Source organism: Bufo bufo, chromosome 3 (assembly GCF_905171765.1).
Source record: "Bufo bufo chromosome 3, aBufBuf1.1, whole genome shotgun sequence".
Classification (NCBI taxonomy): domain Eukaryota; kingdom Metazoa; phylum Chordata; class Amphibia; order Anura; family Bufonidae; genus Bufo; species Bufo bufo.
In genome coordinates this window covers 567176670-567204508 of record NC_053391.1, presented here as the reverse complement: position 1 = coordinate 567204508, position 27839 = coordinate 567176670, and the positions used below count along the sequence as shown (strand labels likewise).

General features: G+C 42.1%; 1 protein-coding gene across 1 annotated transcript; it reads left to right on the top strand.

Annotated features, from left to right (window-relative positions):
* Positions 1-30: 30 nt before the first annotated feature.
* Positions 31-21295, top strand: LOC120993913 (aquaporin-4-like). Its single transcript, XM_040422377.1, has 5 exons — positions 31-78; positions 11901-12248; positions 15986-16150; positions 16634-16714; positions 21077-21295. The coding sequence occupies exons 1-5, from the start codon at positions 31-33 to the stop codon at positions 21293-21295; spliced, it is 861 nt and encodes a 286-aa protein (XP_040278311.1).
* The last annotated feature ends 6544 nt before the right edge of the window (positions 21296-27839 follow it).

The following is a 27839-nucleotide window of genomic DNA, read 5'->3' as shown; positions in this document are numbered from 1 at the left end:
TGGATGTAAACACCACACCGGGACTGGAACATGGACATACGGGAGGCAGCGTTGGAGAACCAGAGCGGTGGGGAGCAGGTAAGTATGAATCTTCTGTTTACAGAGGCAGGATGGGGACACTTGCAAAAAATGTATTATTCCCAGATAACCCCATACAGTACATGCACACACATGTTCCTCTGCTGCATACCTCCTAACTTTGTAAATTAATAAAGAGGGATACATTGGACGCAGAGACAGCTGCCAGAAAGGGACATACCTCCTCTGTACCGGGACAGCCACTGCAATCCGGGACTGTCCCGCCGGATCCGGGACGGTTGGGAGGTATGCCTTTTAAGTGTCTCAAAAAAGGTTATCTCCCCAGAAAACCCCTTTAATTTAGTGTAACCCATGGATAACAACGTAGGTCTTGTGCACACAGGCATATTGAAGTTAATTATCACACGGATGGCATGCTATTGTATGCTTATACAGTTAAACTTTTTATGTCTGCATTTAAAAAATAATTACAGCATGCTCCATTGTATGCCACATTTCAAGCTATGTTTTTTGGCGTACTGCTCAGCTAGTTGCCAGTATTAGACTACTTTCACACTTGGGTTGTTAATTCCGGCATTGAGATCCAGCAGAGAATCTCTATACCGAAATTAAACTGATCCATTTTGATTTTGCACATCAGGATGCATCCGTTCCGTTAGGATGCGGTTGTGTGAAATCAAAAAAATGGATCCGTCACCATTGACTTACATTGTTTTCAGTGCCAGATGCATTTTTTTCTGTTTTTATGACCGGACACAAAACCGCAGCTTGCAGCGGTTTTGTGTCCGGTCACAAAACAGAATTCTGCCGGAACGGAAGACATCCTGAAGCATCCTGAACGGATCTCTTTCCATTCAGAATGCATGAGGACCAAACGGAAACAGTTTTTTTTTCTGATATTGAGATCCTCTGCTGGATCTCAATACCGGAAAACAACAACACAAGTGTGAAAGTAGTCTTAGTAAATGCGCCAAATTTTTCCTCCATATTGCCCACATATAATGTCACTGATCTCTTGTTTGAAGCCACAATTTATGACCCCCAGATGTTAGTACCCACTTGCCACTGTTACCTCTGCACCACTATACTCAGCATTCCCTTGTTCCTCCTGTCTTTATATTGTGTCATCACATTACGTGCTTTATTATAGAATTTCACAGGTAAATGTAGGAAACTGACCAGAAAACAATCCACAATGTTAACAAAGCCTGACCCATCACTACATAGGTGGAGTGTTTGTGAACAAATGTGTTCACAGTTATAGACTTTATAGGGATTTTTAGGTAAGTTTAATGCTTATAGCAGTTTCTGATTGTTCTGGCTGTTTTCTATTAAGAACCCAATGCATCAGCATTATGAACACAGAACACTGTTGGAACACAATTAGGAATCCCCCCCATCAGCTCTGGTCACACTCCCTCCCCTGCATTTAGTCTCCATGCCAGAAATGAATAATGGACCACATGACAATAGCTTTTCTCGCTGTACGGTTCATCCTAATGCTGGACCTGTGTTGTTTTGCTGATGTCTGTCGTTTGGCTTAAATCTGCATTCAATTTCTGTGACCTGCATAAAAAAAACAAAATGGAAAAGAACGACTGGACGTAGAACAAGGCATCCTATTGAATCATATCTTCAGATACTGTATACTGCAAAAAGTCCAAATGCTGTCATATTAATCGGAATTATAGAGAATTGGGGGGGGGGGGGCCTAGAGATGGGGCAAATAATTTAAGACATGCAGGATTTTTCTAACTGTTCACTATAATGTAATATCTGTCAGCTGTGGGTCTATTGTACTCTACTCACATGATGTTGTGAGGACAGTAGACCTGCAGTCAGGTTGGAAGTCACAGCACAGGATCATAAATCACTATGATACAGTGAGGTCAGGAAACGCGGCTGTCACATGGACCGTTTTTCCCAGACCACACTCTCCCATGTGAAATTAACCTTATGGCTCATGCACACTACCGTTTGTCTTTTTGCAGTCTGCTAAATACTGATACCAGCCGCATGCATTACGCATTTTGCGGAACGAAACGGCTGGCCCCTAATAAAACAGTCCTTGCCTTGTCCGTGATGCGGAAAATAATAGGACATGTTTTTTTTTGTCTTTTTTGCAGAAAGGCCATGTGGACACGGAATGCACACTGAGGTTTTTTTTTCATGTTTTTGCAGCCCCATTTAAATGAATGGTTCCACATACGAGCCTCAAAGAAAACAGAGCGGACAAGGAAAAAAATACTTGTGTGTATGAGCCCTTAGGGCTCCTTGACACTTTTTTGGGCGTTTTAAAAAAGCTTGTTAAATCACCATATCATATTTAACTGCTTTTTTTTAATATTTTTTAATTAACAACATATAAAAGAACATCATAAAAACAAAGTGGTAGCAAAGTGTTCACATACACAGAATACAAAGATATTAGTATGTAGAAAAGTAGTGAATTCTTATATGAATACAGCAGTACTAATGGTGGTTTGTACAAGTGTTTTCGGCGGTGCTTTTTTGTTTGAAACATTTTGTACATACAGTTCCCGGGCACTTCAGTGTTAGTCCTATGAGGAAAAATGGCAGAAAGAAAAGTCATACCCATAGCATGTAGCATTTTGGGGGGAAAAAAACAAATGTTGTGTATGTATACTTTTCAGTATTTTGCTATAGATTATAGATAGATATGAGTGAAGATTTGAACAATTTGATTCAGCAACTTTGCCAAAGTTAGCCCAAAATTTTGATTAGTTCTGAATTAATTTGTCACGAATGGCAATAAATCAGGTATATCCAGACTACTCTGCCTTAGGGTACGGGCACACGGAGCGGCCATGCTGGGGGTGGGTCGCAACCATGCTGTGGTGAAGAACCACGCAGCCAATTAGCCCGCCGCTGCCTTTAATTTAAATAATGAAGACAGCACTGTTACATGTACAAACATCAACCAAGGTAACCAAAAAATCATGGATATTCACTTTACAGGTAATAGTAATTTAAAATGTATTTTCACAAAAGCCAGAAGTCTAGCTAGCAAAATGGGGAAGCTGGAGGCTATGGTACTAGAAGAACACATAGATGTAGTTGGTGTGTCTGAGACATGGTTGGACTATTCACATGACTGGGCTGTAATATTGAGGGTTTTGACTATTTGGGAAAGACAGGGTCAATAGAAAAGGTGGTTATGTGTGCCTGTATGTGACGAGTGATCTGAAGACAAGTGTGAAAGAGGCAATTGTGGGTGAGGATGTTGAGGAGGTTGAAACCTTATGGGTGGAATTTCAAAGGGATATAAACACTGAAAAAATAATACTTGGTGTAATCTATAGACCCCCTAACATCACAAAGGAGATACTGTAGAAATGCAACTGTGTAACCAAATAGAGCGGTCTGCACAGGCTGGTACAGTGGTCATAATGGGAGATTTTAACTTCCCAGACATTGACTGGGGTCATAGTTCTGCCTCAACCACAAAGGGAAGAAGATTCCTCAACTTGCTGAAGGACCACTTTATGGGCCAGTTTGTAGAAGCTCCCATTAGGGGCAATGCTCTGTTGGATATGGTAATCTCTAATGATGCAGAGCTTGTTGGAAATGTTACTGTTGAAGAAACACTAGGTAATAGTAACCACAATATAATTATATTCCCCTAAACTATAAGAAGCAAACTCTGTCAGGCAGAGCAAAGACACTGAATTTCAAAAAGGCTAATTTCCCTGAGGGCAGCATTTCAGGGCATAGACTGGGAGCAGCTACTGTCACATGATAATAGGTTACATGGGAGAGCTTTAAATCCGCATTGAGTAATTGCACTAAAAAATGTATTCCTTTAGGCAACAAGTATAAATGGCTAAAATTACCCCCCCCCCCCCCATTACTTACAGTTAATGTAAAATGGCAATAAAAGTAAAAAATGGGCATTTAAAAAATACAAATCTGAGGGGTCAGCTGTAGCATTTGAAGTTTACAAAGGGCTTAATAAAATCTGTAAAAAGGAGATAAAATTAGCAAAAATACAAAACGAACAGCAGGTAGCAAAAGAGAGCAAAACAAATCCCCCAAAATTCTTTAAATATATAATAAATGCTAAAAAACCAAGGTCTGAGCAGGTATTTCCCCTAAATAATGGTAAAGGGGTGGTAGTCACTGAAGATAAGGAAAAGGCAAAGTTACTAAATAGATTTTTTAGCTCTGTATATACAAAGAGAAAGGAGCTGATATCTGTGGTGCTTAGGCTGTTAGTACATCCAGTAATATACTCAACTGGCTAACTGTAGATATGGTCCAAGATATGTTAAATAAGGTAAATGTGAACAAGGCTCCAGTCCAGATGGATTACACCCAAGAGTGCTTAAAGAGCTCAGTTCAGTCATTGCTGTGCCCCTGTTTATAATTTTTAAAGATTCTCTAGGTACTGTTACAGTGCCAAGTGATTGGCGCAAGGCAAATGTGGTGCCCATATTCAAAAAAGGATCTAGGTCCTCCACAGGTAATTATAGACATATAGGTTTGGAAAGTATAGTCTGTAATTGGATTGAAAACTGGCTGCAGGACCGTGTCCAGAGAGTTGTAGTCAATGATTCCTATTCAGAATGGTCCCAGGTTATAAGTGGTGTAACCCAAGGTTCAGTGCTGGGTCCCCTATTATTTAACTTATTTATTAATTATATTGCAGATGACACTAGGCTGTGTAGTACTGTGAAGTCTATGGAAGATGTCCATAAACTACAAGCTGACTTGAACACACTGAGTGATTGGGCATCAACTTGGCAAATGAGGTTCAATGTGGATAAATGTAAAGTTATTCATCTTGGTAGTAATAATCTCTGTGCTTCATATGTCCTAGGGGAAGTAACACTAGGGGAGTCACTTGTAGAGAAGGATTTAGGTGTCCTTGTAGGTCATAGATTGAATAACAGCATACAATGTCAATCAGCTGCTTCTAAGGCTACCAGGATATTGCTATGCATTAAACGAGGCATGGACTCGCGGGGCAGGGATGTAATATTACCACTTTACAAAGCGTTGGTGCGGCCTCATCTGGAATATGCAGTTCAGTTCTGGCACCAGTCCACAGAAAGGATTCACTGCAGCTGGAAAAAGTACAGAGGAGAGCGACTGAACTGATAAGGGGCATGGAGGGTCTTAGATATGAAGAAAGATTAAAATAATTGAATTTATTTAGTCTTGAGAAGAGACGTCTAAGAGGGGACATGATTAACCTATACAAATATATAAATTGGACATACAAAAAATACTGAGACAAAGTTCCATGTAAAATGCCCTCAAAAGACAAGGGGGCACTGCCTTTGACTGGAGAAGAACAAGTTTAGTCTCCAGAAGCGCCAAAACTTCTTTACTGTAAGAACTGTGAATCTGTGGAATATACTTCCTCAGGACGTGGTCACAAAAGGAACAGCGGACAGTTTTAAAAAGGGTTTCGATGAATTCTTAAAAGTAAACAACATTAATGCTTATAAAAACGTGTAGAAATCTGTCTCATTTTCTTCTGGGATTCACGTCTTATGTCTTTTTTCAACCGTATTAACTATGTAACTATAGTCCTTCATTGTTAATAGCTGCATGGCACCTTTAAACAGGGGCTGTAGCTGGTATGGGGTTTTGGCTGGTTAGGTGGGGGCACAATATACATATTATTGCTGTTTTTGCCTTCAATCTCCTGCTCTACAGGTGGGAGCCCTTCTTCTGCCATCTGCTTTTCCTCCTTTTCCACATCAATTAATATTTATGAAAATATGTCACCAGGAACATCCAGCTCCTCCATTTTCTGCATCTTGATGACTTCTCTAGGACATGGAGACTTTGAAGTATGATTTGGAAGAAGTAAAGCCAGCAAAAGACGAGGATGGTCATCACTAAGACCTCACTTCCTAAGGGGTGCCAACTGGATGCTATAGGTTGTCACACTGGCACCGGAATAATAAAGGCTTTAATCTTATTTATATTGAATTACATTTACGGCGGATGTAGGAAGAAAATGTAGGAATAAATAAATAAAACTGATGCAGCATAAGTCTCCCTGCACTGTCCCTGCACTGTTCGTGTACTCTCCCTCTCCAATATTCTTCTATTAATTGTTTTCATCAACACTGTCCCTAGCACATAAGCACTTGTCACATCTCTCCATATTCTCAGCTCACAGGAAAATGGCAGACACCACGCGGGATAAGGGTTTTATAGGGCTTTGACATCACAGGGGAAGGCTATCTGCGGATTGGCTGGCTGCTGTCACGATCAGTGTGGGGGAAAAACTCCACGCTAAACACGGGAGGGAAGGGGAACAGTAACTGGGCCTGGAAACTAGGGAAGAAACAGGTCACCTCCTAAACAACCCTAATCCGGGTCTTAACTATCTATCAATATGAATAGACCTTGAAGGTAGGAATATTCATATGCTGGATACCTAGGCCCTTATATACCTATAAGGCCCTGGAATGAGGTTAGGACCAGAGACAACCCATTCCTCCCCAGATGGACGAATGGAAGTATCTGTCTCAGGCTCAAGTATCTGTCAACAGGGAATATAACAAACACAAAACAATAAGAACAGACAAGACTTATCTGAAAGTAGAAAACTGGAAACTCCAGAAGCACCACAGAGTACAACCGACCAGCTAGTTAGAAGGCAGGAAGAAAATCTGGCGGTGACGCCAGTGCAGGTCCTGCTGAATAAAGATAGAAATCTGGTGAGAGCGATTACGTCATCAAAGGTCCTTTTGCAGATCCTGAAAGAAGAAGCAAGAAGATGATGCCAGCTGCATGATCAATTGGATAAGGTGAGTTAATTTTTTATTTTTTTTTAACCCCTCAATCCACATTTTAGTAAGAATTCTGTATTAAGAATGCTATTATTTTCCCTTATAACCATGTTATAAGGGAAAATAATACAGTGAATACACTTTAATGAGGTCTGGGCTTGCTTTTAACCCTATCATCTCCTAGCAACCACGTGTGAAAATCGCACTGCATCCGCACTTGCTTGTGGATGCTTGCGATTTTCACGCAGACCCATTCATTTCTATGGGCCTGCATTGCGTGAAAAACGCAGAATATAGAACATGCTGCGATTTTCACGCAATGCACAAGTGATGTGTGAAAATCACTGCTCATCTGCACAGCCCATTGACGTGAATGGGTTCGGATTCAGTGCGGGTGCAATGCGTTCACCTCACGCATTGCACCCGCACGGAATTCTCGCCCGTGTGAAAGGGGCCTTAGAGATTGTTGTTACACCCCCCTTCCCCACAGCTCTGCAACTGCATGTCAATGAAGGGCCAGAACAGAACTGGGGGAGTGAGTAAATATAATTCTTTTTTGCCTAAAACTTGCTTAGATTATGAATATATTTCTGACCATCAGATTTACAGGGTTTTATTTTTAACTTTTTTACATAACTCGGACAACCCCTTTAATTACTGGTAATACCCCAATACAATTTATCCCACATTAAGTACTACTAGGGCCGTTCCTCCAGCCAGGTTTGGTATTTCCACATGTTCATGCTTGTCACTGTTGTCTGTGTTTTTACCAGTATCATAGTGATCATCTATTCGCACGCTGGTTGTTCCCTACTTTTCATTCATGTTCGATCTTGCATATGCCATTATAGTGGCACAGTTATACAGTATATTTGTATGTAGGGCCACACTTGGCATATCCTCTCTTCTGGTGTATTACACATACAACAGTGATTTTTTTGCAACATCATTACTGCATTATCCTTGGTCCTGGAGGTTTTATCCACACTCCTCTGCATTTCCTGATTTTTTTATCATGTATGTCATTATATTTGTTCAATAAAGATTGATGTAGTAACTATCTGCGGGTTTGTTTTGATTTATATAGGAGTTTATTAAGCACTACAATACCCACAACACCCATATAACTTGAACCATAAAAACTTTGCTAATCTACAAAAATGTAAAAGTAAAGTCAGTAAGTTAATGACTAAATATAAATTATTTGGTGACTCTCCAGTCTTCGCTATGACAACTAGGCCACATTGAAAGGACTTGAAATCCTGCTGAATGAAACAGTAAAAAAGATCACTGTACACTACAGACACTGGATGAGATATCTAATCAATATGCCATCACAATGCATGCAACATCTTTAGGCCCCATGCACACAACCATAGCCGTTTTGAAAACCGCAGATCCGCAAAACACTGGCAGTATGTGCCCTGCACTTTCCCGTTCTGCATGTCCCTCACTATCCTAGAAATGTCAATTCTTGTCAACAATAAAGAAAAGAATAGGACATGTTCTATCATTTTTTTTGCAGAGCAGCAGAACGGACATATGGCTGTGGACAGCACACGGTGTGCTGCCCTCATCTTTTGGGGCCCCACAGAAGTGAATAGTTCTTCATCCGATCAGCAAAAAATGTGGATTGGGTGCAGACAAAAAATCTGGTCATGTGCATGGGGACTTATTGTTATAACAGAGTATTCTGCCCTCCACCATGGCATTGGGGGGATGTTTGGAGCCAGGAGATGCAGCTCTATTTGTACCAATTATAATCTGGCCCATCAATTTGACCCACCCGTTAAAATGTAAATCTCTACACTAGATAGCGATGCAACAAAAATATAAATATAAACATCAACAATGAATAATAAGGTAACCGAGTACATAACCTGGAATTTCATTATATCCTGTTTATTCATCCAAGGCGCTGTATTGTCCTTCAGTTCAGCATATCCTACAGACATGGAATTTTCACTCCCAAACTAAAGTAATTCATACAAATATTGTGTGGAACCCCACTAGTAGCTTTGATCAGGTCTATACTTAACAGCTTTTTATATTTGATTGGCCATATGTACACATTTTCTCAAGGTTCTTGTGTAAAATATAGACCAAAAAACTCACCTGCTTTTGGGTACTATTTTATGTTTGTTTCCCTTGAGGATAATTTGACACAGATTTTTGCTGGTGTTTTTCTGCACCTTTGCATTTCTAATGGCATTTTTACCAGCTCTTAAAATGCTAGCTCCAGATATAAAAGGCAGGGCACATAGGGTTTTTGTTTTTTTTTACTGTCATTTTTCTAGGTGCCATTTGTTGTCTTTCTGTCTTCTTTTCAAATATGCAGCATACGGTTACTCTTGGCATTTGGACACCTTTTCTGTAAAGAAAAATGCTATGAAGCACATGCCAGTGATGAAGCACACTGTGAGCAGAAAACCCATAAAAACACAAAAAAGAGTATATTCTGGTGTATTTATACTGGTAAAAAAAAAAAGTTCATGTATGTAAGGACCATAAAGCAGTATTGATAGGGAATGGATATCTCAATGCACACAGTTTTCTCACATAGGCTGGTTTCACATCTCTGGCAGCTGCCAGAGTTCTCCGAAACCAGCACTGCCGGATGCAAACAGGATGCCCACCGGCCCTATTAACTGTAATGGGGTCCAGCGGATCTCCATTATAGTTTATGTCCGGCCGATTCCCAGCATTCTCTGCTGGAACTGGCTGCTAGATAACAATGCCAGAGATGTGAAACTAGCCTTACAAAAATGATGGGAATCACTTACATGCAACAACATATGATGTACAAGTCTGTTATGTAACCCTAGACTTAGCATATCGGTGACAACATGGATTTAGATTGTTTCATTTTGCAGTAGAACAGTGACATCAGGTTATTTGTAGAAACAGTTGTTCCCAAATTTAATTTTCCTTTGATGTTATTGCATGTTTGGCCTATTTATTTCATTCTGAAGATAAAAGAGGTTCATTATAAATACCGCAATTGTCACCAAGGGAACAGAAGGGATAGGGCCTGGTCCAAACAGCTGCACTGCTCGCCTCGCTATTCACATTTTAATAGTGGTTTGATCACCACAGCAACTATGGCTTCTCTAATGATTTCCAGCCAAGCGCACTTCATAATGCAAACAGGGTCCAACAGAATGTGTACTGTTTAATTCACTTGTGAATTATCGATATGTATAGAAAGCAGTATATCCAATTTACATCACAACTATTGTTTTTTTACCATAGCTTCTTTTTCTAGCTTTATCACATCTAGAGTAAACAGGATAAGGGAAGATAAAAGAAAAAAAAAATTTTTTTGTTGCATAGTATGATGGGTCTTTAGGAGGAGTTACGTTCTCAGAGGAGGGCTGTCTTCAGAAGCAGATTGTATAAAATAAGAGTTCATGGTATACGTTCATCCATAGCTCCACTGGCAATGAGAGAGGATGGTGATCAAAGAGGTAAGAGAGACCAACTACAACTCTTTTATCCTTCCCACTGTTATTAGAACTTCTTCACTGGTATAATTTGACATGGCTTTATTATAACTATTACCATACCACTCTGGCAATCTTTCCTCAAGAGTGTCTGTACTCTTCACATTACTCTTACCTATCTTGCACCTTTTGATGCATATACCTGAATGTTTTAAGATGTATGATTTATCTTTGGACTCGTTTGCGCAAAGGGTCCATGCTCTGAAGCTTTGAGGAGTCCTCGGTGGCTATTAGCATACAACGCACTGACCCTTGGGGGGGGGGGGGGTTAATGCAAGTGAGTAAAAAGATACAAATTACATATTCTAAATCTGTGCCTTTTGCACAGTCACAAGAACGGGGGGCCATGCTCCCCATTTGAATGGAGAGGTGGACACAAATATATGTCCACCACTCCATTCAACTCTATGGGACTGCTGAAGATAGATGAGGACAAGGACTCAGCTATCTCTGGCATCCCCACAGAGTCGAATGGAGCAGAACCATGTATGTCTGATCACCGCTTCATTCAAACAGGGGAGTGCGGGCCTCCATTCTCATGATCAGTGGGAGCACTAGCGGTCAGACCCCTGCTGATCAGACACATTCCCTATCCTGTGGATAGGGAACACGTTGTCTTGATGGGACAACCCCTTTAAAGGGAACGTGCTACTAGATTTCCAGCTAGTAAGCCACAACCAAGAGATTATACTGCTGGTGATTAGCTTTCTAAACATGCCCCTATTGAACGTGTCCATTATAGCATTCTGCATAAAACTTGTAATAATGTGCAAACTGGATGTAAATTAGTTGAGAAGAGTTAACTTGGAGGTCCCAGTCTTCTGACATGGCTTTATTATAACTATTACCATACTACTCTGGCAATCTTTCCTTAAGAGTGTCTGTACTCTTCTATTACTCTTACCTATCTTGCACCTTTTGATGTATATATGATTTATGATCGTTTGCACAAAGGGTCCATGCTCTGAAGCTTTGAGGAGTCCTCTCCATTACATACATACAGGTTAGGAGTCCTCGTTGGCTATTAGCATACAACACACTGAACTTTTGGGGGGGGGGGTTAATGCAAGTGAGTAGAAAGATACAAATTACATATTCTAAATCTGTGCCTTTTTGACTATCTAGGCCAGTGGTGGCGAACCTATGGCACGGGTGCCAGAGGTGGCACTCAGAACCCTCTCTGTGGGCACCAGCACCCTGGAAAAAGTCTAAGATGTACCAATATGCCTTAGACTCTCCCTGTCAATCATCAGCGCAGGGCGCACTATGAACAGCACAGGCAGCGCACTGAATGTAGGCAGGCTATTATAGCTAAATGATAAAGTACATGGAAGATATACTAATGTTCAGGTTAAATTGCCGTGTTGGCCCTTTGTGGTAAATAAGTGGGTTTTGGGTTGCAGTTTGGGCACCCGGTCTCTAAAAGGTTTACCATCACTGATCTAGGCATTGCAGTAATGAATTTTTTTCCCATGGTCATCATAGATTCTCTTTAAAATTTGATACATTAAAGGTACATCCCACAATATGTATAAAGGCATTTACAGAATCAATAATAATTTACTTCTTACTTTGGATTTTGCAGGAATTGAGACAGCATCGATTTTGGCGCTCGGTTTTAGCAGAATTTTTGGGAACTTTCATGCTGTTAACTGTGGTACTAGGATCGTCTTGCTTGGCAATCAGAACTTCACAATCTATGGCTTCACCAATAGCTGCTGGTCTGTCAGTTGTTAGTCTGGTGCAGAGTTTTGGTGAAATAAGTGGTGCCCAATTAAACCCAGCTATCACTTCTGCCTTGGTATGTGCACGAAAATTGGATGTTCTTCATGGGCTCGCCTTTGCCGTGGCTCAGTGTCTTGGTGGAATATGTGCCTCTGCCATTTTTTATTTATCCCTTCCTACATCTGTCTACAATCAACTTGTTACAAAGGTAAGTTTATTAGTGCATGCAATGTTAAAGGTGTTCTCCGCTTTTTACTATTGATGACCTATCCTCAGGATAGTAAAAATTAATATGTAGAGCAGCCCTTCCGTACCTTCTTGACTCAATTCAGAAGATATGCATCAGCCAGCCTTGGGCCCCGATCCACAGCAGCCCACCGATAGACATTCAATTAATAGATGACTGCAGCATTATTCTCCATTACTTCTTTATTTGTTGTTAATCTATGATATAAGTACAAAAACGACCCATAAAAACAGCAACGTTTCGACTACAATGTAGTCTTTGTCAAGTTCAGTACACATTGCTTACTCCAAACATTTATACCATACATGTCACCCCCTCTGGTTCACCATCACCAATCACAATAGGTATCTGTTAAGCCTCCACCCCCCACTTGGAAAACTACCAATGGGGTCATATCCGCAGGTAATCAACAAGCTTGCACACCTATATTCAATTAACAAGGAAACTACTCCACCAATGAGCATCTTATCTCCAACGTCTACATACTGCTTGGCGTCTCCAATCGTTGACTGCGCATGTCTCAGTAACAACGCGTCATCTCTGCTGCTCATAATGCTGCCGTCACCTATTAATTGAATGTCTATCCTCAGGATAGGCCATCAATATCAGATCGGCGGGGGTCCGACCCCCATCACCCCCGCCGATCAGCTGTTTGAAGATAAAGCAGTGCTTGTGCGAGCACTGCCTTCTATGCTCTGTTTACAATTGCAGTGGGGAGCAGGTGTAATTACAAGTATGGCGTCCCCATTCACTTCTATGGGACGGCACTGTAGTATTCACTTGAACAGACAGAGCCGTTCCATAGAAGTGAATGAAGATGCCATACTTGCAATTACACCTGCTCACCACAGCAGTTGCTGTGGCGAGCAGGTAAACACAGCAGAAAAGGCAGTGCTCGTATGAGTGCTGCCTTCTCTTCAAACAGCTGATCGTGGGAGTGCCAGAAGTCGGACCCCCGCCAATCTTATATTGATGGCCTATCCTGAGGATAGGTCATCTTCTATAGTAAAAAGCAGACAACCCTTTTAACCATACATACTGCATTATTTAGCCAACACCTCCAATCAGTAAAAGTCTGTATGTGCTCTAAATCCCTGCCTATGTATCAACAATAAATGTACAGTCATCCAAAGTCACCCTAGCTACCTGAAATTGAACTATGGATATAACCTACATCCTATAATTTTTATAATATTCAAAAACGGACATAAAGTAGAACATTTACATCTAAAGTAAAAACAGAAAACCTCCCCTGTTAAATAGAAACATTTAATGTCCATAGACATGAACACTATAGAGGAAATTTACTAAGACCAGCATTTCATCCGCAGGTCTTAGTATAAAGTCCACTGACATAACAAGTGCCACTCCTAATTTTGTTGCATTGCCAGAGGTCTGTGCACCAGAAGCTGAAACTGACTTTCCCCATATCTTCCATATGCTTGAACAGATGTTACCAGATGTGTGGCTGCTTTTCTACTGGTGGCAGAGAGCAGGCTGCTCCATTCTCAGGATCCGTGGATTCTCTGTAGTTGGATTTGCACAGATCAGAGACGTATACCACATTTATATATCTATGTAAATGTCTGTGATGAGTGGACCACTTTGTCCTATTAAAACAACTTATCCTCTTTCCATATAATAGCGAAAAAGGGGCACATTTATTAAGAAGTTTTAGATGCCGTTCTTAATAAAGCCCCATCTCTGGCGCTGGATCCGCCGAAGTTATGAAGAGGCGCCGGCCTCTTCATAACTTCGGTGTATCCAGCACTGCTTCTAAATGTAAGACAGCTTCCTTGCTGTCTTACATGTAGAGCTTTTTCTATGCCTGAAATAGGCATAGAAAATGGTAAATGAGACGGGTTTGCCAGCCCATCCCCTTCCACCCCCACTTTTTTAGACCTGGCGTTAGCAGGGAGAAGTCGCAGATTGTGACGCAACTAACCATTGTGCCCCAATCTGCGCCTGAAATCTGTGTAATTTAGGTGTATTTCAGCTTGATAAATGACCCCCTAAGTGTCTGGCAGAGAGTCGACACAATGGTATTAAGGGGCTTCCATCTCCACAACATGCTTCTCTGGTGTCTAGCAATAAGGCCTCATGCACACGGCCATTGCCGGCCGTGGCCCATATTGTGGCCCCCAAACAGCGGGTCCGTGATATGCGTGCACCAACCGTGTGCTTCCTGCATCACAGATGCGGACCCATTCACTTGAATTGATTTGCAATCCGGAGCTGCGGTGTGTTTCTGTCCGTGCCTCCGCACCACAAAATGCACATGCACCATTGCCCTGGCACCCACTCCTGAGCACAGCCAGTGCCTTAGCTGCCGGGTTTCTGCTGTTTTAAGTCGATCGCAGACATTTAACCCTTAAGATGCCGTGGTCAATGGTGACAACAACAACTGAGGTGGCTTTCCCAGCAGCTTCCCCGCATCGAGATTGAGGAAGCTGTTCCTTCTCTGTAATGGCCTTGGTCTCTGTAAGAAAATATATAAAAATTCAATCATCCTCTTTCCCCATAATAAAAATAAACAATAAAAAATATAATTTGCACTGTTGCATCTCAAAATGCCCATACTATTCAAATATAAATGCATTTATCTAGTACAGTGAATGCCATAATCGAAAAAAATCATAGCCGAATCACCATTTTTTTTTTGTCGCTTCACCTCCCCCCAAAAAATTAGAATAAAAAGGGACCAAAAAGTAATTCTAACTCCAAATGGTATCATTAAAAAGTAGAGACTTCCTCACAAAAAATGAGACTTCACACCGCTCCGTAGATGCAACCACTTTCCAAAGCTTTTTTTTTCAGTACTAAAACACAAGAAAAACTATATAAATGTGGTATTGCTGTAATCATACTGACCCCAATTATTTTGGATGGAATTGCATTTTTCCAATTTCATCCCATTTGTATTTTTTTCCAGTTTCCCAGTACATCGTATGCAATATTAAAACGTGCCATTAGAAAATTAAACTTGTCCTGCAAAATTCAGCCCTCATATGTGTATGTGAACGGAAAAATAAAAAAAGTTATGGCTTCATGAAGGCCGGGAGTAAAAAAACTAAAACACAAAAATGGACAATCGTAAGGTCCTGAGGGGATTAACAGCTGCTGAATTGTTTATTTACTAATTGTGTATGGAAGTAACAAGAGTTACAAGGTGTTTTTGCATTTTCTATATGCATATATATTCATGATTAATATAAAAGTCATATTCAGGTTTAGTAACTTTTTATATTCTGTTCTTAGATCAACTTCAGTCTGGGGCACTGTTTAGTATATGCAGTTTTCAGCAATTCAAGCTTCTTATTGTCCTGTAAAAGGTGTCGTTCCCAGGTTATCTCTGATGTAAAATTGATCCATGTTTCCTTAGAGTCTTTACATTGCAACTTTAGTTTTTTTAGTTCCCTTGTTTCATATATTTATACTGAAAAATTGTACACTGTGTTTTTTTGTTTCACTTTGTGCATAATTGTTTTTGGTCAAAACCCAATACAATCTACTGTACAAAAGGGAATATGCCCAACTGAGAAATAAGGAACTAGAAATACTGTAGTTAATGAGAGAAAAAAAGCGCAAAATCCAAAATGTTTCATCTGGAAATATTAGGCAGAAAAGGGTCAGTTGTCCACAGTACTATTTGAAAAGTGTCATCTCATATTCATGACTTCTTTGTCCTGTCTTCACAGGTGAGTAGTGAGGGAAATGCAGGACAAGCATTGGGGATGGAAATTATCTCAACCTTCCAGTTGGCTTTCACAGTCTTTGCTGTGGATGATCGAAGGCGCAGAGATTTTACAGAGCCAGGAAGCCTTGCCATTGGCTTTTCTCTAACAGCAGGAGCTTTGGCAGCGGTAAGATGCACAACTGGTTACATAATTGTGACGGAAATTAGGAACTTGAGAAAGCAATAGCAAGTGCATGCACTACAAAGTTCTGTAGAAAATAAGACATTTCTAGAAAAAGAAAAAGATTTGCTTCAGCAGAACCCCAAAGATCACCTCACCAGCAGTGCCTTGCCTGGGCCTTTTGGAAGACCTTGAGAGAAGATATGTCATTTACAGTATAATAAGCTGCCCATGTTAAGGGCACTATGTTATAACTACAATCCTGCTATGACCCTGTGCCAAATGGTATACTCAGGTGAATGTTGGGGAGTTGGGCATCACTCAGGAGTGAGAACATCGGGGTATTCCATGGGGAGCACTCTCTGATTTTGGATGTTGTCAAACATGAAAGATGCCTAATTTTTGTCTTTGCTGCAGGACCCTCGCCCTTTTTTATACATCACCGTCAATAAATAATTATAAATGTGTCACTACTCTTTTTATACACAGGGACACTTTTCAGGTGGAAGCATGAACCCAGCTAGATCCCTTGGTCCAGCTTTACTGTCTGGCATTTGGGAGCACCACTGGGTAAGTTAATACTGTACTAATTGCATAAAAAGAAAAATATATATTATATCAGAAAATATTCAATTAAATTCAGATGCTTAAAAATCAAATCATCAAGCTTCAATCAATACTAAGCTCTGATTAAACTAAACTTTCATTAAGATTTATGAATGTAGTCATATGATGGACACTATGGATGAGCGAATCGACTTCGGATGAAACATAAAACTTTGTTTCAATACTGTACGGAGCGAGCGCTCCGTACAGTACTAGAATGTATTGGCTCCGATGAGCCGAAGTTATTGCGAGAGTTTGCGTAATAACTTCATAAATGGATTTCTACTGTAAAAAAGCATTTCCTGAACTTATGATCTTATCGTTTTAGACGCTGGTCTTAATTAATGCCCATAGCTGGCGGTGGTCCCGCCGAAGTTATGAAGAGGCGCAGGCCTCTCCATAACTTTGGCGCTTCCAGCGCCAGTTCTGAGCTGTCTTACATTTAGCTAATTTTCTACGCCTTAAACAGGCGTAGAAAATGATGGATGAGACGGGCCTGCCCGCGCAAGCCACACCAACAATTTTAGACCTGGCTTTAGTGAGCCAAAGTCGCAGAAAGCAGCACAACTAACTACAGGGTGGGCCATTTATATGGATACACCTTAATAAAATGGGAATGGTTGGTGATATTAACTTCCTGTTTATGGCACATTAGTATATGTGAGGGGGGAAACTTTTCAAGATGGGTGGTGACCATGGCGGCCATTTTGAAGTTGGCTATTTTGAATCCAACCTTTGTTTTTTCAATAGGAAGAGGGTCATGTGACACATCAAACTTATTGGGAATTTCGCAAGAAAAACAATGGTGTGCTTGGTTTTAACGGAAGTTTATTCTTTCATGAGTTATTTACAAGTTTCTGACCACTTATAAAATGTGTTCAATGTGCTGCCCATTGTGTTGGATTGTCAATGCAACCCTCTTCTCCCACTCTTCACACACTGATAGCAACACCGCAGGAGAAATGCTAGCACAGGCTTCCAGTATCTGTAGTTTCAGGTGCTGCACATCTCGTATCTTCACAGCATAGACAATTGCCTTCAGATGACCCCAAAGATAAAAGTCTAAGGGGGTCAGATCGGGAGACCTTGGGGGCCATTCAACTGGCCCACGACGACCAATCCACTTTCCGGGAAACTGTTCATCTAGGAATGCTCGGACCTGACACCCATAATGTGGTGGTGCACCATCTTGCTGGAAAAACTCAGGGAACGTGCCAGCTTCAGTGCATAAAGAGGGAAACACATCATCATGTAGCAATTTCGCATATCCAGTGGCCTTGAGGTTTCCATTGATGTAGAATTGCCCCACTATCTTTGTACCCCATATACCACACCATACCATCAATTTTTTTGTTCCAACAGTCTTGGAGGGATCTATCCAATGTGGGTTAGTGTCAGACCAATAGCGGTGGTTTTGTTTGTTAACTTCCCCATTCACATAAAAGTTTGCCTCATCACTGAACAAAATCTTCTGCGTAAACTGAGGGTCCTGTTCCAATTTTTGTTTTGCCCATTCTGCAAATTCAGTGCGCCGATCTGGGTCATCCTCGTTGTGATGCTGCAGTAGCTGGAGTTTGTAAGGGTGCCATTTGTGAGTAGCTAATATCCGCCGAAGGGATGTTCGACTAATGCCACTCTCCAGTGACATGCGGCGAGTGCTACGCTGTGGGCTCTTGCTGAATGAAGCTAGGACAGCCACTGATGTTTCTTCATTAGAGACAGATTTCATGCGTCCACATTTTGGCAAATCCAACACTGAACCAGTTTCACGAAACTTAGCAAGCAGTTTGCTAACTGTAGCATGGGAGATGGGTGGTCTCGTAGGGTGTCTTGCATTGAAATCTGCTGCAATGACCAGGTTACTGCGTTCACCAGACATCAACACAATTTCTATCCGCTCCTCATGTGTTAACCTCGGCGACATGTCAATGGCTGTAAACAAAGAGAAACTTGTAAATAACTCATGAAAGAATAAAGTTACGTTAAAACCAAGCACACCATTGTTTTTCGTGTGAAATTCCCAATAAGTTTGATGTGTCACATGACCCTCTTCCTATTAAAAAAACAAAAGTTGGTTTCAAAATGGCCGACTTCAAAATAGCCGCAATGGTCACCACCCATCTTGAAAAGTTTCCCCCCTCACATATACTAATGTGCCACAAACAGGAAGTTAATATCACCAACCATTCCCATTTTATTAAGGTGTATCCGTATAAATGGCCCACCCTGTATTTCAGAATAGTAAATGACTCCCTTAGTTTTGAATAATAAGGCTTCATCACCTGATTGTAAAAAATATCTGAATTAATTACAATATTTTAAAACTCTAATTACTTATACAAAGATGTCTTGCAAACATGCGAGTGGAATAAAGGGGTTGTCCAGTTTTAGAAAAACATGGCTGCTGTCTTCCAAAAACAGCACACCTTTCCACAGGTTGTGTGCGGCACTGTTCTTGTAAAAAGCAGCCATGGTTTTCTAATCCTGGACAACTCCTTTAATTATATAAATAGGTTTATCTTCAGTGACACAAAACAATTTTATATGTCTGATATGTCACGTGCTGCCATATTCTTTATTAGTCTATCAGCATGGCTGAGTGAGAGATTTTTTGGTAACGCAGCACCAATCTCGCCTAACTCACCGGTTTATAACAACAATTTACAATTTCTGTTTTCCTGTTGTTGCCAAATCAGTGTAAATCCAGCACCCAGCATTCTACAGAACAATGACTCCATATTAATTGTACACATGAAAAAGAAAAATGTAAATCCAGCTTCTGTGATAAAAATAAAATAGCCCAACTAAGGCTTCTTTCACACTTTCGTTCGGGGTTCCGCTTGTGAGTTCCGTTTGAAGGCTCTCACAAGCGGCCCCGAACGCATCCGTACGGCCCCATTGCATTCTGAGTGGATGCGGATCCGCTCAGAATGCCTCAGTTTGGCACAGTTTGACCTCCGTTCCGCTCAGCAGGCAGACACCCGAACGCAGCTTGCAGCATTCGGGTGTCCACCTGGCCGTGCGGAGCCAAACGGATCCGTCCAGACTTACAATGTAAGTCAATGGGGACGGATCCGTTTGAAGTTGACACAATATGGTGCAATTTCAAACGGATCCGTCCCCCATTGACTTTCAATGCAAAGTCTGGACGGATCCGTCTGACTAACTTTCAGACTTAGAATTTTTGAACGGATCCCATAGTTTGCATTATAGGAGCGGATCCGTCTGTGCAGACACCAGACGGATCCGCTCCGAATGCAAGTGTGAAAGTAGCCTAAGAGGAGATCTGGGTAGGCTGTCCATCGGAGGGGACTGATGAGGGAGTGTTTACTGGAGATAGCGTGTTCATCCATAAGTAGAGCAGGTTATTCCATTGTTCAAATGGAGCTCAATGGAAGCAGAGGCACCTGGGGGAGGGAGGAGGGAAGGATGTTTGAATTGGGGGTTAGGGCGGAGGGGAGGGGGGGGGAGGGAGGGGGGAAGGATGTTTGAATTGGGGGTTAGGGCGGAGGGGAGGGGAGGGGAGGGAATTTGAAAGTTTTTAACTGTTGGACACTTTCTACATTGTATACAGTATGTAATAGAAAAAGAAAACAAGCAAGACTTTAGATCATTTTCATGCTTTATTTGCTGTCAAAGCAATATGCGATGTTTACAACCTGTATTTTGTCTTGCTTACAATAAAAAGATTTTGAAATAAATAAATAAATAATAAAATAGCCTTTATTATTTCATCAGTATAAGGGCTCATGCACACGACAGTATGGCTTTTTCCGTGTTTTGCGGTCCGTTTTTTACGGATCCGTTGTTCTGTTTTTTGTTTCCGTTGTGTTTCCGTTTTCTTTCCATTTTTCTGTTCCGTTTTTCCGTATGCCATATACAGTATACACCATTTTTTTTTCTGAACCATTGAAATGAATGGTTCAGTATATGTACCGCATACTGAACTAAAAAAACGGCCAGTATACTGAATGCAAAATACTGTCGTGTGCATGAGCCCTAAAATCCATGCAGTCACCAAGCCTATGCATTTCAGGTTTTGCACCGACCCTTACTCATGACAAGTCATGAGTAAGGGTCCATGTGAAACCTGAAATGTGTAGACTTATGGACTGCATGGATTTTATACTGATGGAATAATAAAGGCTATTTTATATTTATCATGGAAGCTGGATTCAATTTTTTCTTTCTCCTATGGACTTCTGCTTGCTCCTGGCAGTAAACGTGCTTCCATAAATGGTGCAGATGAGCTTGGCTATTTTACAAAACCTTCACCATTATAATATTATATACTACTATATTAACTATGTTTATGATTCCCTCTAGGTGTACTGGATTGGTCCCATTTTGGGTGCTTTCTTTGCAGGTGCTTCCTATGAATTTTTCTTTGCATCCTCTGCATCAAGAGAAAAGCTGGTCGCCTGTCTCACATGTAAAGATATAGAAATAGTTGAAGCAGCCAGTGTCTCTCGCTCTTCCCTTTCCATGGCCACACAAACAGCAGCAAGGACAAGACAGATTGATCAAAAACATGAGCAAAATTAGAGAAAATACAAAGGCAGCACACGGCTTTACAGTATGTGCAGCCTGCATATAACAAAATATGAGCAAAGATGATTGACTTACAAGAAAACTCTTATTGAGCCAGGATATATTTTGTACATGGTTAAAGGTTGTTCACGAATATAAGTGATTTTATATACGTATGCTGGATCATAAAGCATGCACGTGTCTCCATATACATATGCTCATACAGTTTAGCATAGAACACCCCCTATATGTCTAATAATCCGCTCTTAATCAGCCGGCAATTATGAGATTCATTAGATCAGTCTTTTATACAGTAGGAAATTGCTGTCTGTCTTCAAAGTTACAATGGGTCCTTGTAGGTAGTGGGTTGCACATACAATATGCCCACCGCTAGTCAATTGCAGTCAGTCCCAGTGTTGCATTGTGACACCTGTGAAATACATTATATGAAATGTCGCGCAACACATGTCGCCGTATACTCGTATCCTTATTGGTGTACTGATTGTCTTGAAGCCACCTTCAAATATGTGTCTCTTTTATCTTCAAAAATTGTATCCACACGTCACGTCAGCACAATATTTTATGGACATTAAAACGGAGCCCTTATTTTTATAAGTTCAGTTGTTGGGTCAAAAATAAGTGTGACATTCAGAGAAATTACATTTTTTTTTGTAGGATGTGCCATAAATGTGTATTAGCTGTCATAAAGGTAGATTCTGAGAATTTTATCTGGAAATATGCTTGCTAGAAACAGAACTATTGTTTTAAGTGTCCACAAAGTGTGTTTGTGTCTTCTTGACATTGCAATAAAGGTTATTTACTAACGTGTTTAGGCAACTATTATGGCGCATGCTATAACTGCACAATCATTTGTGACTTTTCACTTGTCTCGACACTTTTTAATGCCTCATTCACACATCAGTGTTCGGTCAGTGATTTCCATCAGTGATTGTGAGCCAAAACCAGGTGCAGGTCAGAAACACAGAGCAGGTGCAGATCTTTCCCTTACCCTAAGGCCTCATGCACATGACCGTATTTTTTCACGGTCCGCAAAACAGGGTTCCGTTGGTCCGTGATCCGTGACCGTTTTTTCGTCCGTGGGTCTTCCTTGATTTTTGGAGGATCCACGGACATGAAAAAACTGTCGTTTTGGTGTCCGCCTGGCCGTGCGGAGCCAAACGGATCCGTCCTGAATTACGATGCAAGTCAATGGGGACGGATCCTTTTGACGTTGACACAATATGGTGCAATTGCAAACGGATCCGTCCCCCATTGACTTTCAATGTAAAGTCAGGAGTCCCTTTTATACCATCGGATCAGAGTTTTCTCCAATCCGATGGTATATTTTAACTTGAAGCGTCCCCATCACCATGGGAACGCCTCTATGTTAGAATATACTGTCGGTTATGAGTTAGATCGTGAAACTCAAATCCGACAGTATATTCTAACACAGAGGCGTTCCCATGGTGATGGGGACGCTTCAGGTTAGAATATACTGAGAACTGTGTACATGACTGCCCCCTGCTGCCTGGCAGGTGCTGCCAGGCAGCAGGGGGCAGACCCCCCCCCTGTTTTTAACTCATTGGTGGCCAGTGCGGCCGCCCCCCCCTCCCCCCTGTAGTTAACTCTTTGTTGTCCAGTGCGGACGGCCCCCCTCCCTCCCCTGTAGCTAACTCATTGGTGGCCAGTGGGCCCCCCTCTCTCCCCTGTAGTTAACTCATTGGTGGCCAGTGGGCCCCCCTCCCTCCCCTGTAGTTAACTCTTTGTTGTCCAGTGCGGCCGGCCCCCCTCACTCCCCTGTAGTTAACTCGTTGGTGGCCAGTGGGCCCTCCCCCCTTCCTCCCCCTCCTAATTAAAATCTCCCCCCCTATCATTGGTGGCAGCGGAGAGTACCGATCGGAGTCCCAGTTTAATCGCTGGGGCTCCGATCGGTAACCATGGCAACCAGGACGCTACTGCAGTCCCGGTTGCCATGGTTACTTAGCAATTTGTAGAAGCATTATACTTACCTGCGAGGCTGCGATGTCTGCTTCCGGCCGGGAGCTCCTCCTACTGGTAAGTGACAGGTCTGTGCGGCGCATTGCTTAATGATCTGTCACTTACCAGTAGGAGGAGCTCCCGGCCGAACACAGACAACGCAGCCCCGCAGGTAAGTATAATGCTTCTACAAATTGCTAAGTAACCATGGCAACCGGGACTGCAGTAGTGTCCTGGTTGCCATGGTTACCGATCGGAGCCCCAGCGATTAAACTGGGACTCCGATCGGTACTCTCCGCTGCCACCAATGATAGGGGGGGAGATTTTAATTAGGAGGGGGAGGGAGGGGGGAGGGCCCACTGGCCACCAACGAGTTAACTACAGGGGAGGGAGGGGGGCCGGCCGCACTGGACAACAAAGAGTTAACTACAGGGGAGGGAGGGGGGGCCAGCCGCACTGGACAACAAAGAGTTAACTACAGGGGAGGGAGGGGGGGCCGGCCGCACTGGACAACAAAGAGTTAACTACAGGGGAGGGGGGGTCGGCCGCACTGGACAACAAAGAGTTAACTACAGGGGAGGGAGGGGGGCCCACTGGCCACCAATGTGTTAACTACAGGGGGGGGGCCTGCCCCCTGCTGCCTGGCAGCACCTGCCAGGCAGCAGGGGGCAGTCATGTACACAGTTCTCAGTATATTCTAACTAGAAGCGTCCCCATCACTATGGAAACGCCTCTGTGTTAGAATATACTGTCGGATTTGAGTTTTCACGTCTGTATAAAAAGTAACCTACGGCCAAGGATCACGGACGCGGATGCCAATCTTGTGTGCATCCGTGTTCTTTCACGGACTTATTGACTTGAATGGGTCCGTGAACCGTTGTCCGTCAAAAAAATAGGACAGGTCCTATTTTTTTGATGGACAGGAAACACGGATCACGGATGCGGCTGCAAAACGGTGCATTTTCCGATTTTTCCACGGACCCATTGAAAGTCAACGGCCACGGATGCACACAACGGTCGTGTGCATGAGGCCTAACACTGGGTTCAGACCTGAGCGTATTTGATATGCGCGTTTAACGCGCGTTTGTGTGATTGACAGCAGTGTCCTATGGCCGCAAACGCGCGACAAAACGCCCCAAAGAAGCTCAAGAACTTGTTTATGCTTCGGGCGTTTCTCAGCGCGTTCGAACGCGCTGTAAAACGCGAAAATGTGAACCAGTCCCATAGGGAAGCATTGGTTTGCATCGGTTATGCGTTTTACAGCGCGTTCAAACGCGCTGTAAAACGCATAACCGATTAAACCGTTAAACGCGCATATCAAATACGCTCAGGTCTGAACCCAGTGTTATACCTTATATCTGTGGAGGCTGCAATCCTGGTTTTGGCTCACAGTCACTGAAGAAAATCACTCACCAAAACACTGATGTGTGAATGAGGCAGTGTTAAGAAAGTGTTAAGAAAAGTGGGCGGGGCTTAGTAGTAGGGGGCATGGCCTCCCATCAACCGCCGGATTTACTATATTTTATGCCAGAATCTGGCGTAAATGTTAGTTGAAATCTGCGTTTAAATCTACATTTGAAAGCCTGGCACACAGACTGCCTGGAAAGAGGCCTGTGCCAACGGACTTTATACTAAGACTGGCTTTTGTAACATTAGTCTTAGTATATGCGGCGAATCAATGGATGTTGCGGCGAATCAATGGATGTCGTGTATCTGGACTTCTCCAAAGCATTTGACACTGTACCACATAAAAGGTTAGTATATAAAATGAGAATGCTCGGACTGGGAGAGGACGTCTGTAAGTGGGTAAGTAACTGGCTCAATGATAGAAAACAGAGGGTGGTTATTAACGGTACACACTCAGATTGGGTCACTGTCACTAGTGGGGTACCTCAGGGGTCAGTATTGGGCCCTATTCTCTTCAATATATTTATTAATGATCTTGTAGAAGGCTTGCACAGTAAAATATAAATTTTTGCAGATGACACTAAACTGTGTAAAGTAATTAACACTGAAGAGGACAGTATTCTACTACAGAGCGATCTGGATAGACTGCAGGCTTGGGCAGATAAGTGGCAGATAATGTTTAACACTGACAAATGTAAAGTTATGCACATGGGAAGGAATAATGCAAGTCACCCGTACATACTAAATGGTAAAACACTCGGTAACACTGACATGGAAAAGAATCTAGGAATTTTAATAAACAGCAAACTAAGCTGCAAAAACCAGTGTCAGGCAGCTGCTGCCAAGGCCAATAAGATAATGGGTTGCATCAAAAGGGGCATAGATGCCCGTGATAAGAACATAGTCCTACCACTTTACAAATCACTAGTCAGACCACACATGGAGTACTGTGTACAGTTCTGGGCTCCAGTGAACAAGGCAGACATAGCAGAGCTGGAGAGGGTCCAGAGGAGGGCAACTAAAGTAATAACTGGAATGGGGCAACTACAGTACCCTGAAAGATTATCAAAATTAGGGTTATTCACGTTCGAAAAAAGACGACTGAGGGGAGATCTAATTACTATGTATAAATATATCAGGGGTCAGTACAGAGATCTCTCCCATCATCTATTTATTCCCAGGACTGTGACTGTGACGAGGGGACATCCTCTGCGTCTGGAGGAAAGAAGGTTTGTACACAAACATAGAAAAGGATTCTTTACGGTAAGAGCAGTGAGACTATGGAACTCTCTGCCTGAGGAGGTGGTGATGGTGAGTATAATAAAGGAATTCAAGAGGGGCCTGGATGTATTTCTGGAGCTTAATAATATTACAGGCTATAGCTACTAGAGAGGGGTCGTTGATCCAGGGAGTTATTCTGAATGCCTGATTGGAGTCGGGAAGGAATTTTTTATTCCCCTAAAGTGAGGAAAATTGGCTTCTACCTCACAGGGTTTTTTTTGCCTTCCTCTGGATCAACTTGCAGGATGACAGGCCGAACTGGATGGACAGATGTCTTTTTTCGGCCTTATGTACTATGTTACTATGTATATTTCGCCCATTGAGTGTCACCATTGCACAACTGCATCATCAATAGGAGCCAAATCAAACAGTGAATTATTATTATTTATTATTTAAGCACCATTCATTCCATGGCGCTGTACTGTATATGATAAGGGGTATAAATACATAATACAGACATGGAATATAATAGAAAGACAGCGAATATAATATAAATGAATAAATTAATGAGTTCATAGAAGTGAATGTAAGTCTAATAACAACTATCTGAATAACCTTAAATGAAAATGAAATTGACTGGTAATAAGAGTTAATAGATGCAGATGTAAACAGTGAGAATGTGCAATGAGAGTGTGTGAACATGCATGAAATACACACATAGGTATGACTGGTGATCAAAATACAACACAACTTTTTGTGCTGTCATAAAAAAAATTTAAATATGATTTTAAAACCAGGAAAATACCAATTGTAAGAAGAAGTAAATCACTGACAATGAATAAAAGATCAACTAATATGCTTTAAGGCTTGTTCACATCTGGGTCGGAGGCTCTGTTCAGGGCCTCCATCGCAGATTCCGTCATTGTATCTCAATCCCATGATGAGGCCTTAGACATGGCAAAACATGTTCAGGAACAGTGATGGCCAGTTCGCCGTGTTCGCCCGTGAACACATGCGAGCTGCCATCTTAACTGACAAGTCTGGCGAGGCACAGGTAAGTCGTTACCTGTGCCTGAGCCGGTCTTAAATGAAATGCGGTCTCCGGGTGCAGGCAGTTCAGAGAACAGCCCGATGAAGGCCCCCGGCGGCTGTTCTCGGAACTGCCTGCTCCCGGTAACCGCATTTCATTTCAGACCGGCTCGCGCACAGGCACAGGTAAGGACTTACCTGTGCCTCGCCGGACTTGTCAGTTAAGATGGCAGCTCGCATGTGTTCGCGGGTGAACACGGCGAACTGGCCATCACTGTTCAGGAACACTGAGCATTTAATGCTTTAATCTCTGCACTGTACAATGCATGCAATTGCGTATAACAGTAATGTGGGAATTTGGACTCCTTAGAACCTTTCTGTTTATTGAATATACACATTTAGGCGTTATCCACACGACCATATCCGTTTTGCCCTCTGCAAAGAGTGGATCCGCAAAACACGAATATAAACCAAGTGCATGCCGCCATTTCTTTTTTAAATCCTGTAGAAATGTCCTATCCTTGTCCGCAAAGTGGACAAGTATAGGACATGTTCTATCTTTTTTGGGTCCGCATCCAATCCGCAAAAAATGCGAACCAAACATATGGTCATGTGCATGAGCCCTTATAGCAGTGGTCCCCAACCAGTGGTTTGGGAGCCACATGTGGCTCGCCTTGGGAGTCTTGAGTTATGACTATATGTACTGGCAAGTGATATTGTTGCAGATCTATCCTAGATTTACCACAAACAGTGCCGATTTAGATGGTATAAATATAGTGTTAAAATTCACACTAAAATATCTATCAGAATGTTTGCAATTTTATGTGTTTTGTTTCAGGACAAAATTTCTCTCCTCTATTTTTGAATTACCTGTTACTCCCGACCATCACTGAAAGTTGAATGTGGCTCACAACATACAAAAGGT

Excerpts from the sequence above, each read along its gene's own strand:
- LOC120993913 (XM_040422377.1), top strand. The coding sequence starts at position 31 with ATGGACATACGGGAGGCAGCGTTGGAGAACCAGAGCGGTGGGGAGCAG. Across the intron at positions 79-11,900 it reads ACCAGAGCGGTGGGGAGCAG|GAATTGAGACAGCATCGATT; the intron begins GTAAGTATGAAT and ends TGGATTTTGCAG. Across the intron at positions 16,715-21,076 it reads GCATTTGGGAGCACCACTGG|GTGTACTGGATTGGTCCCAT; the intron begins GTAAGTTAATAC and ends GATTCCCTCTAG.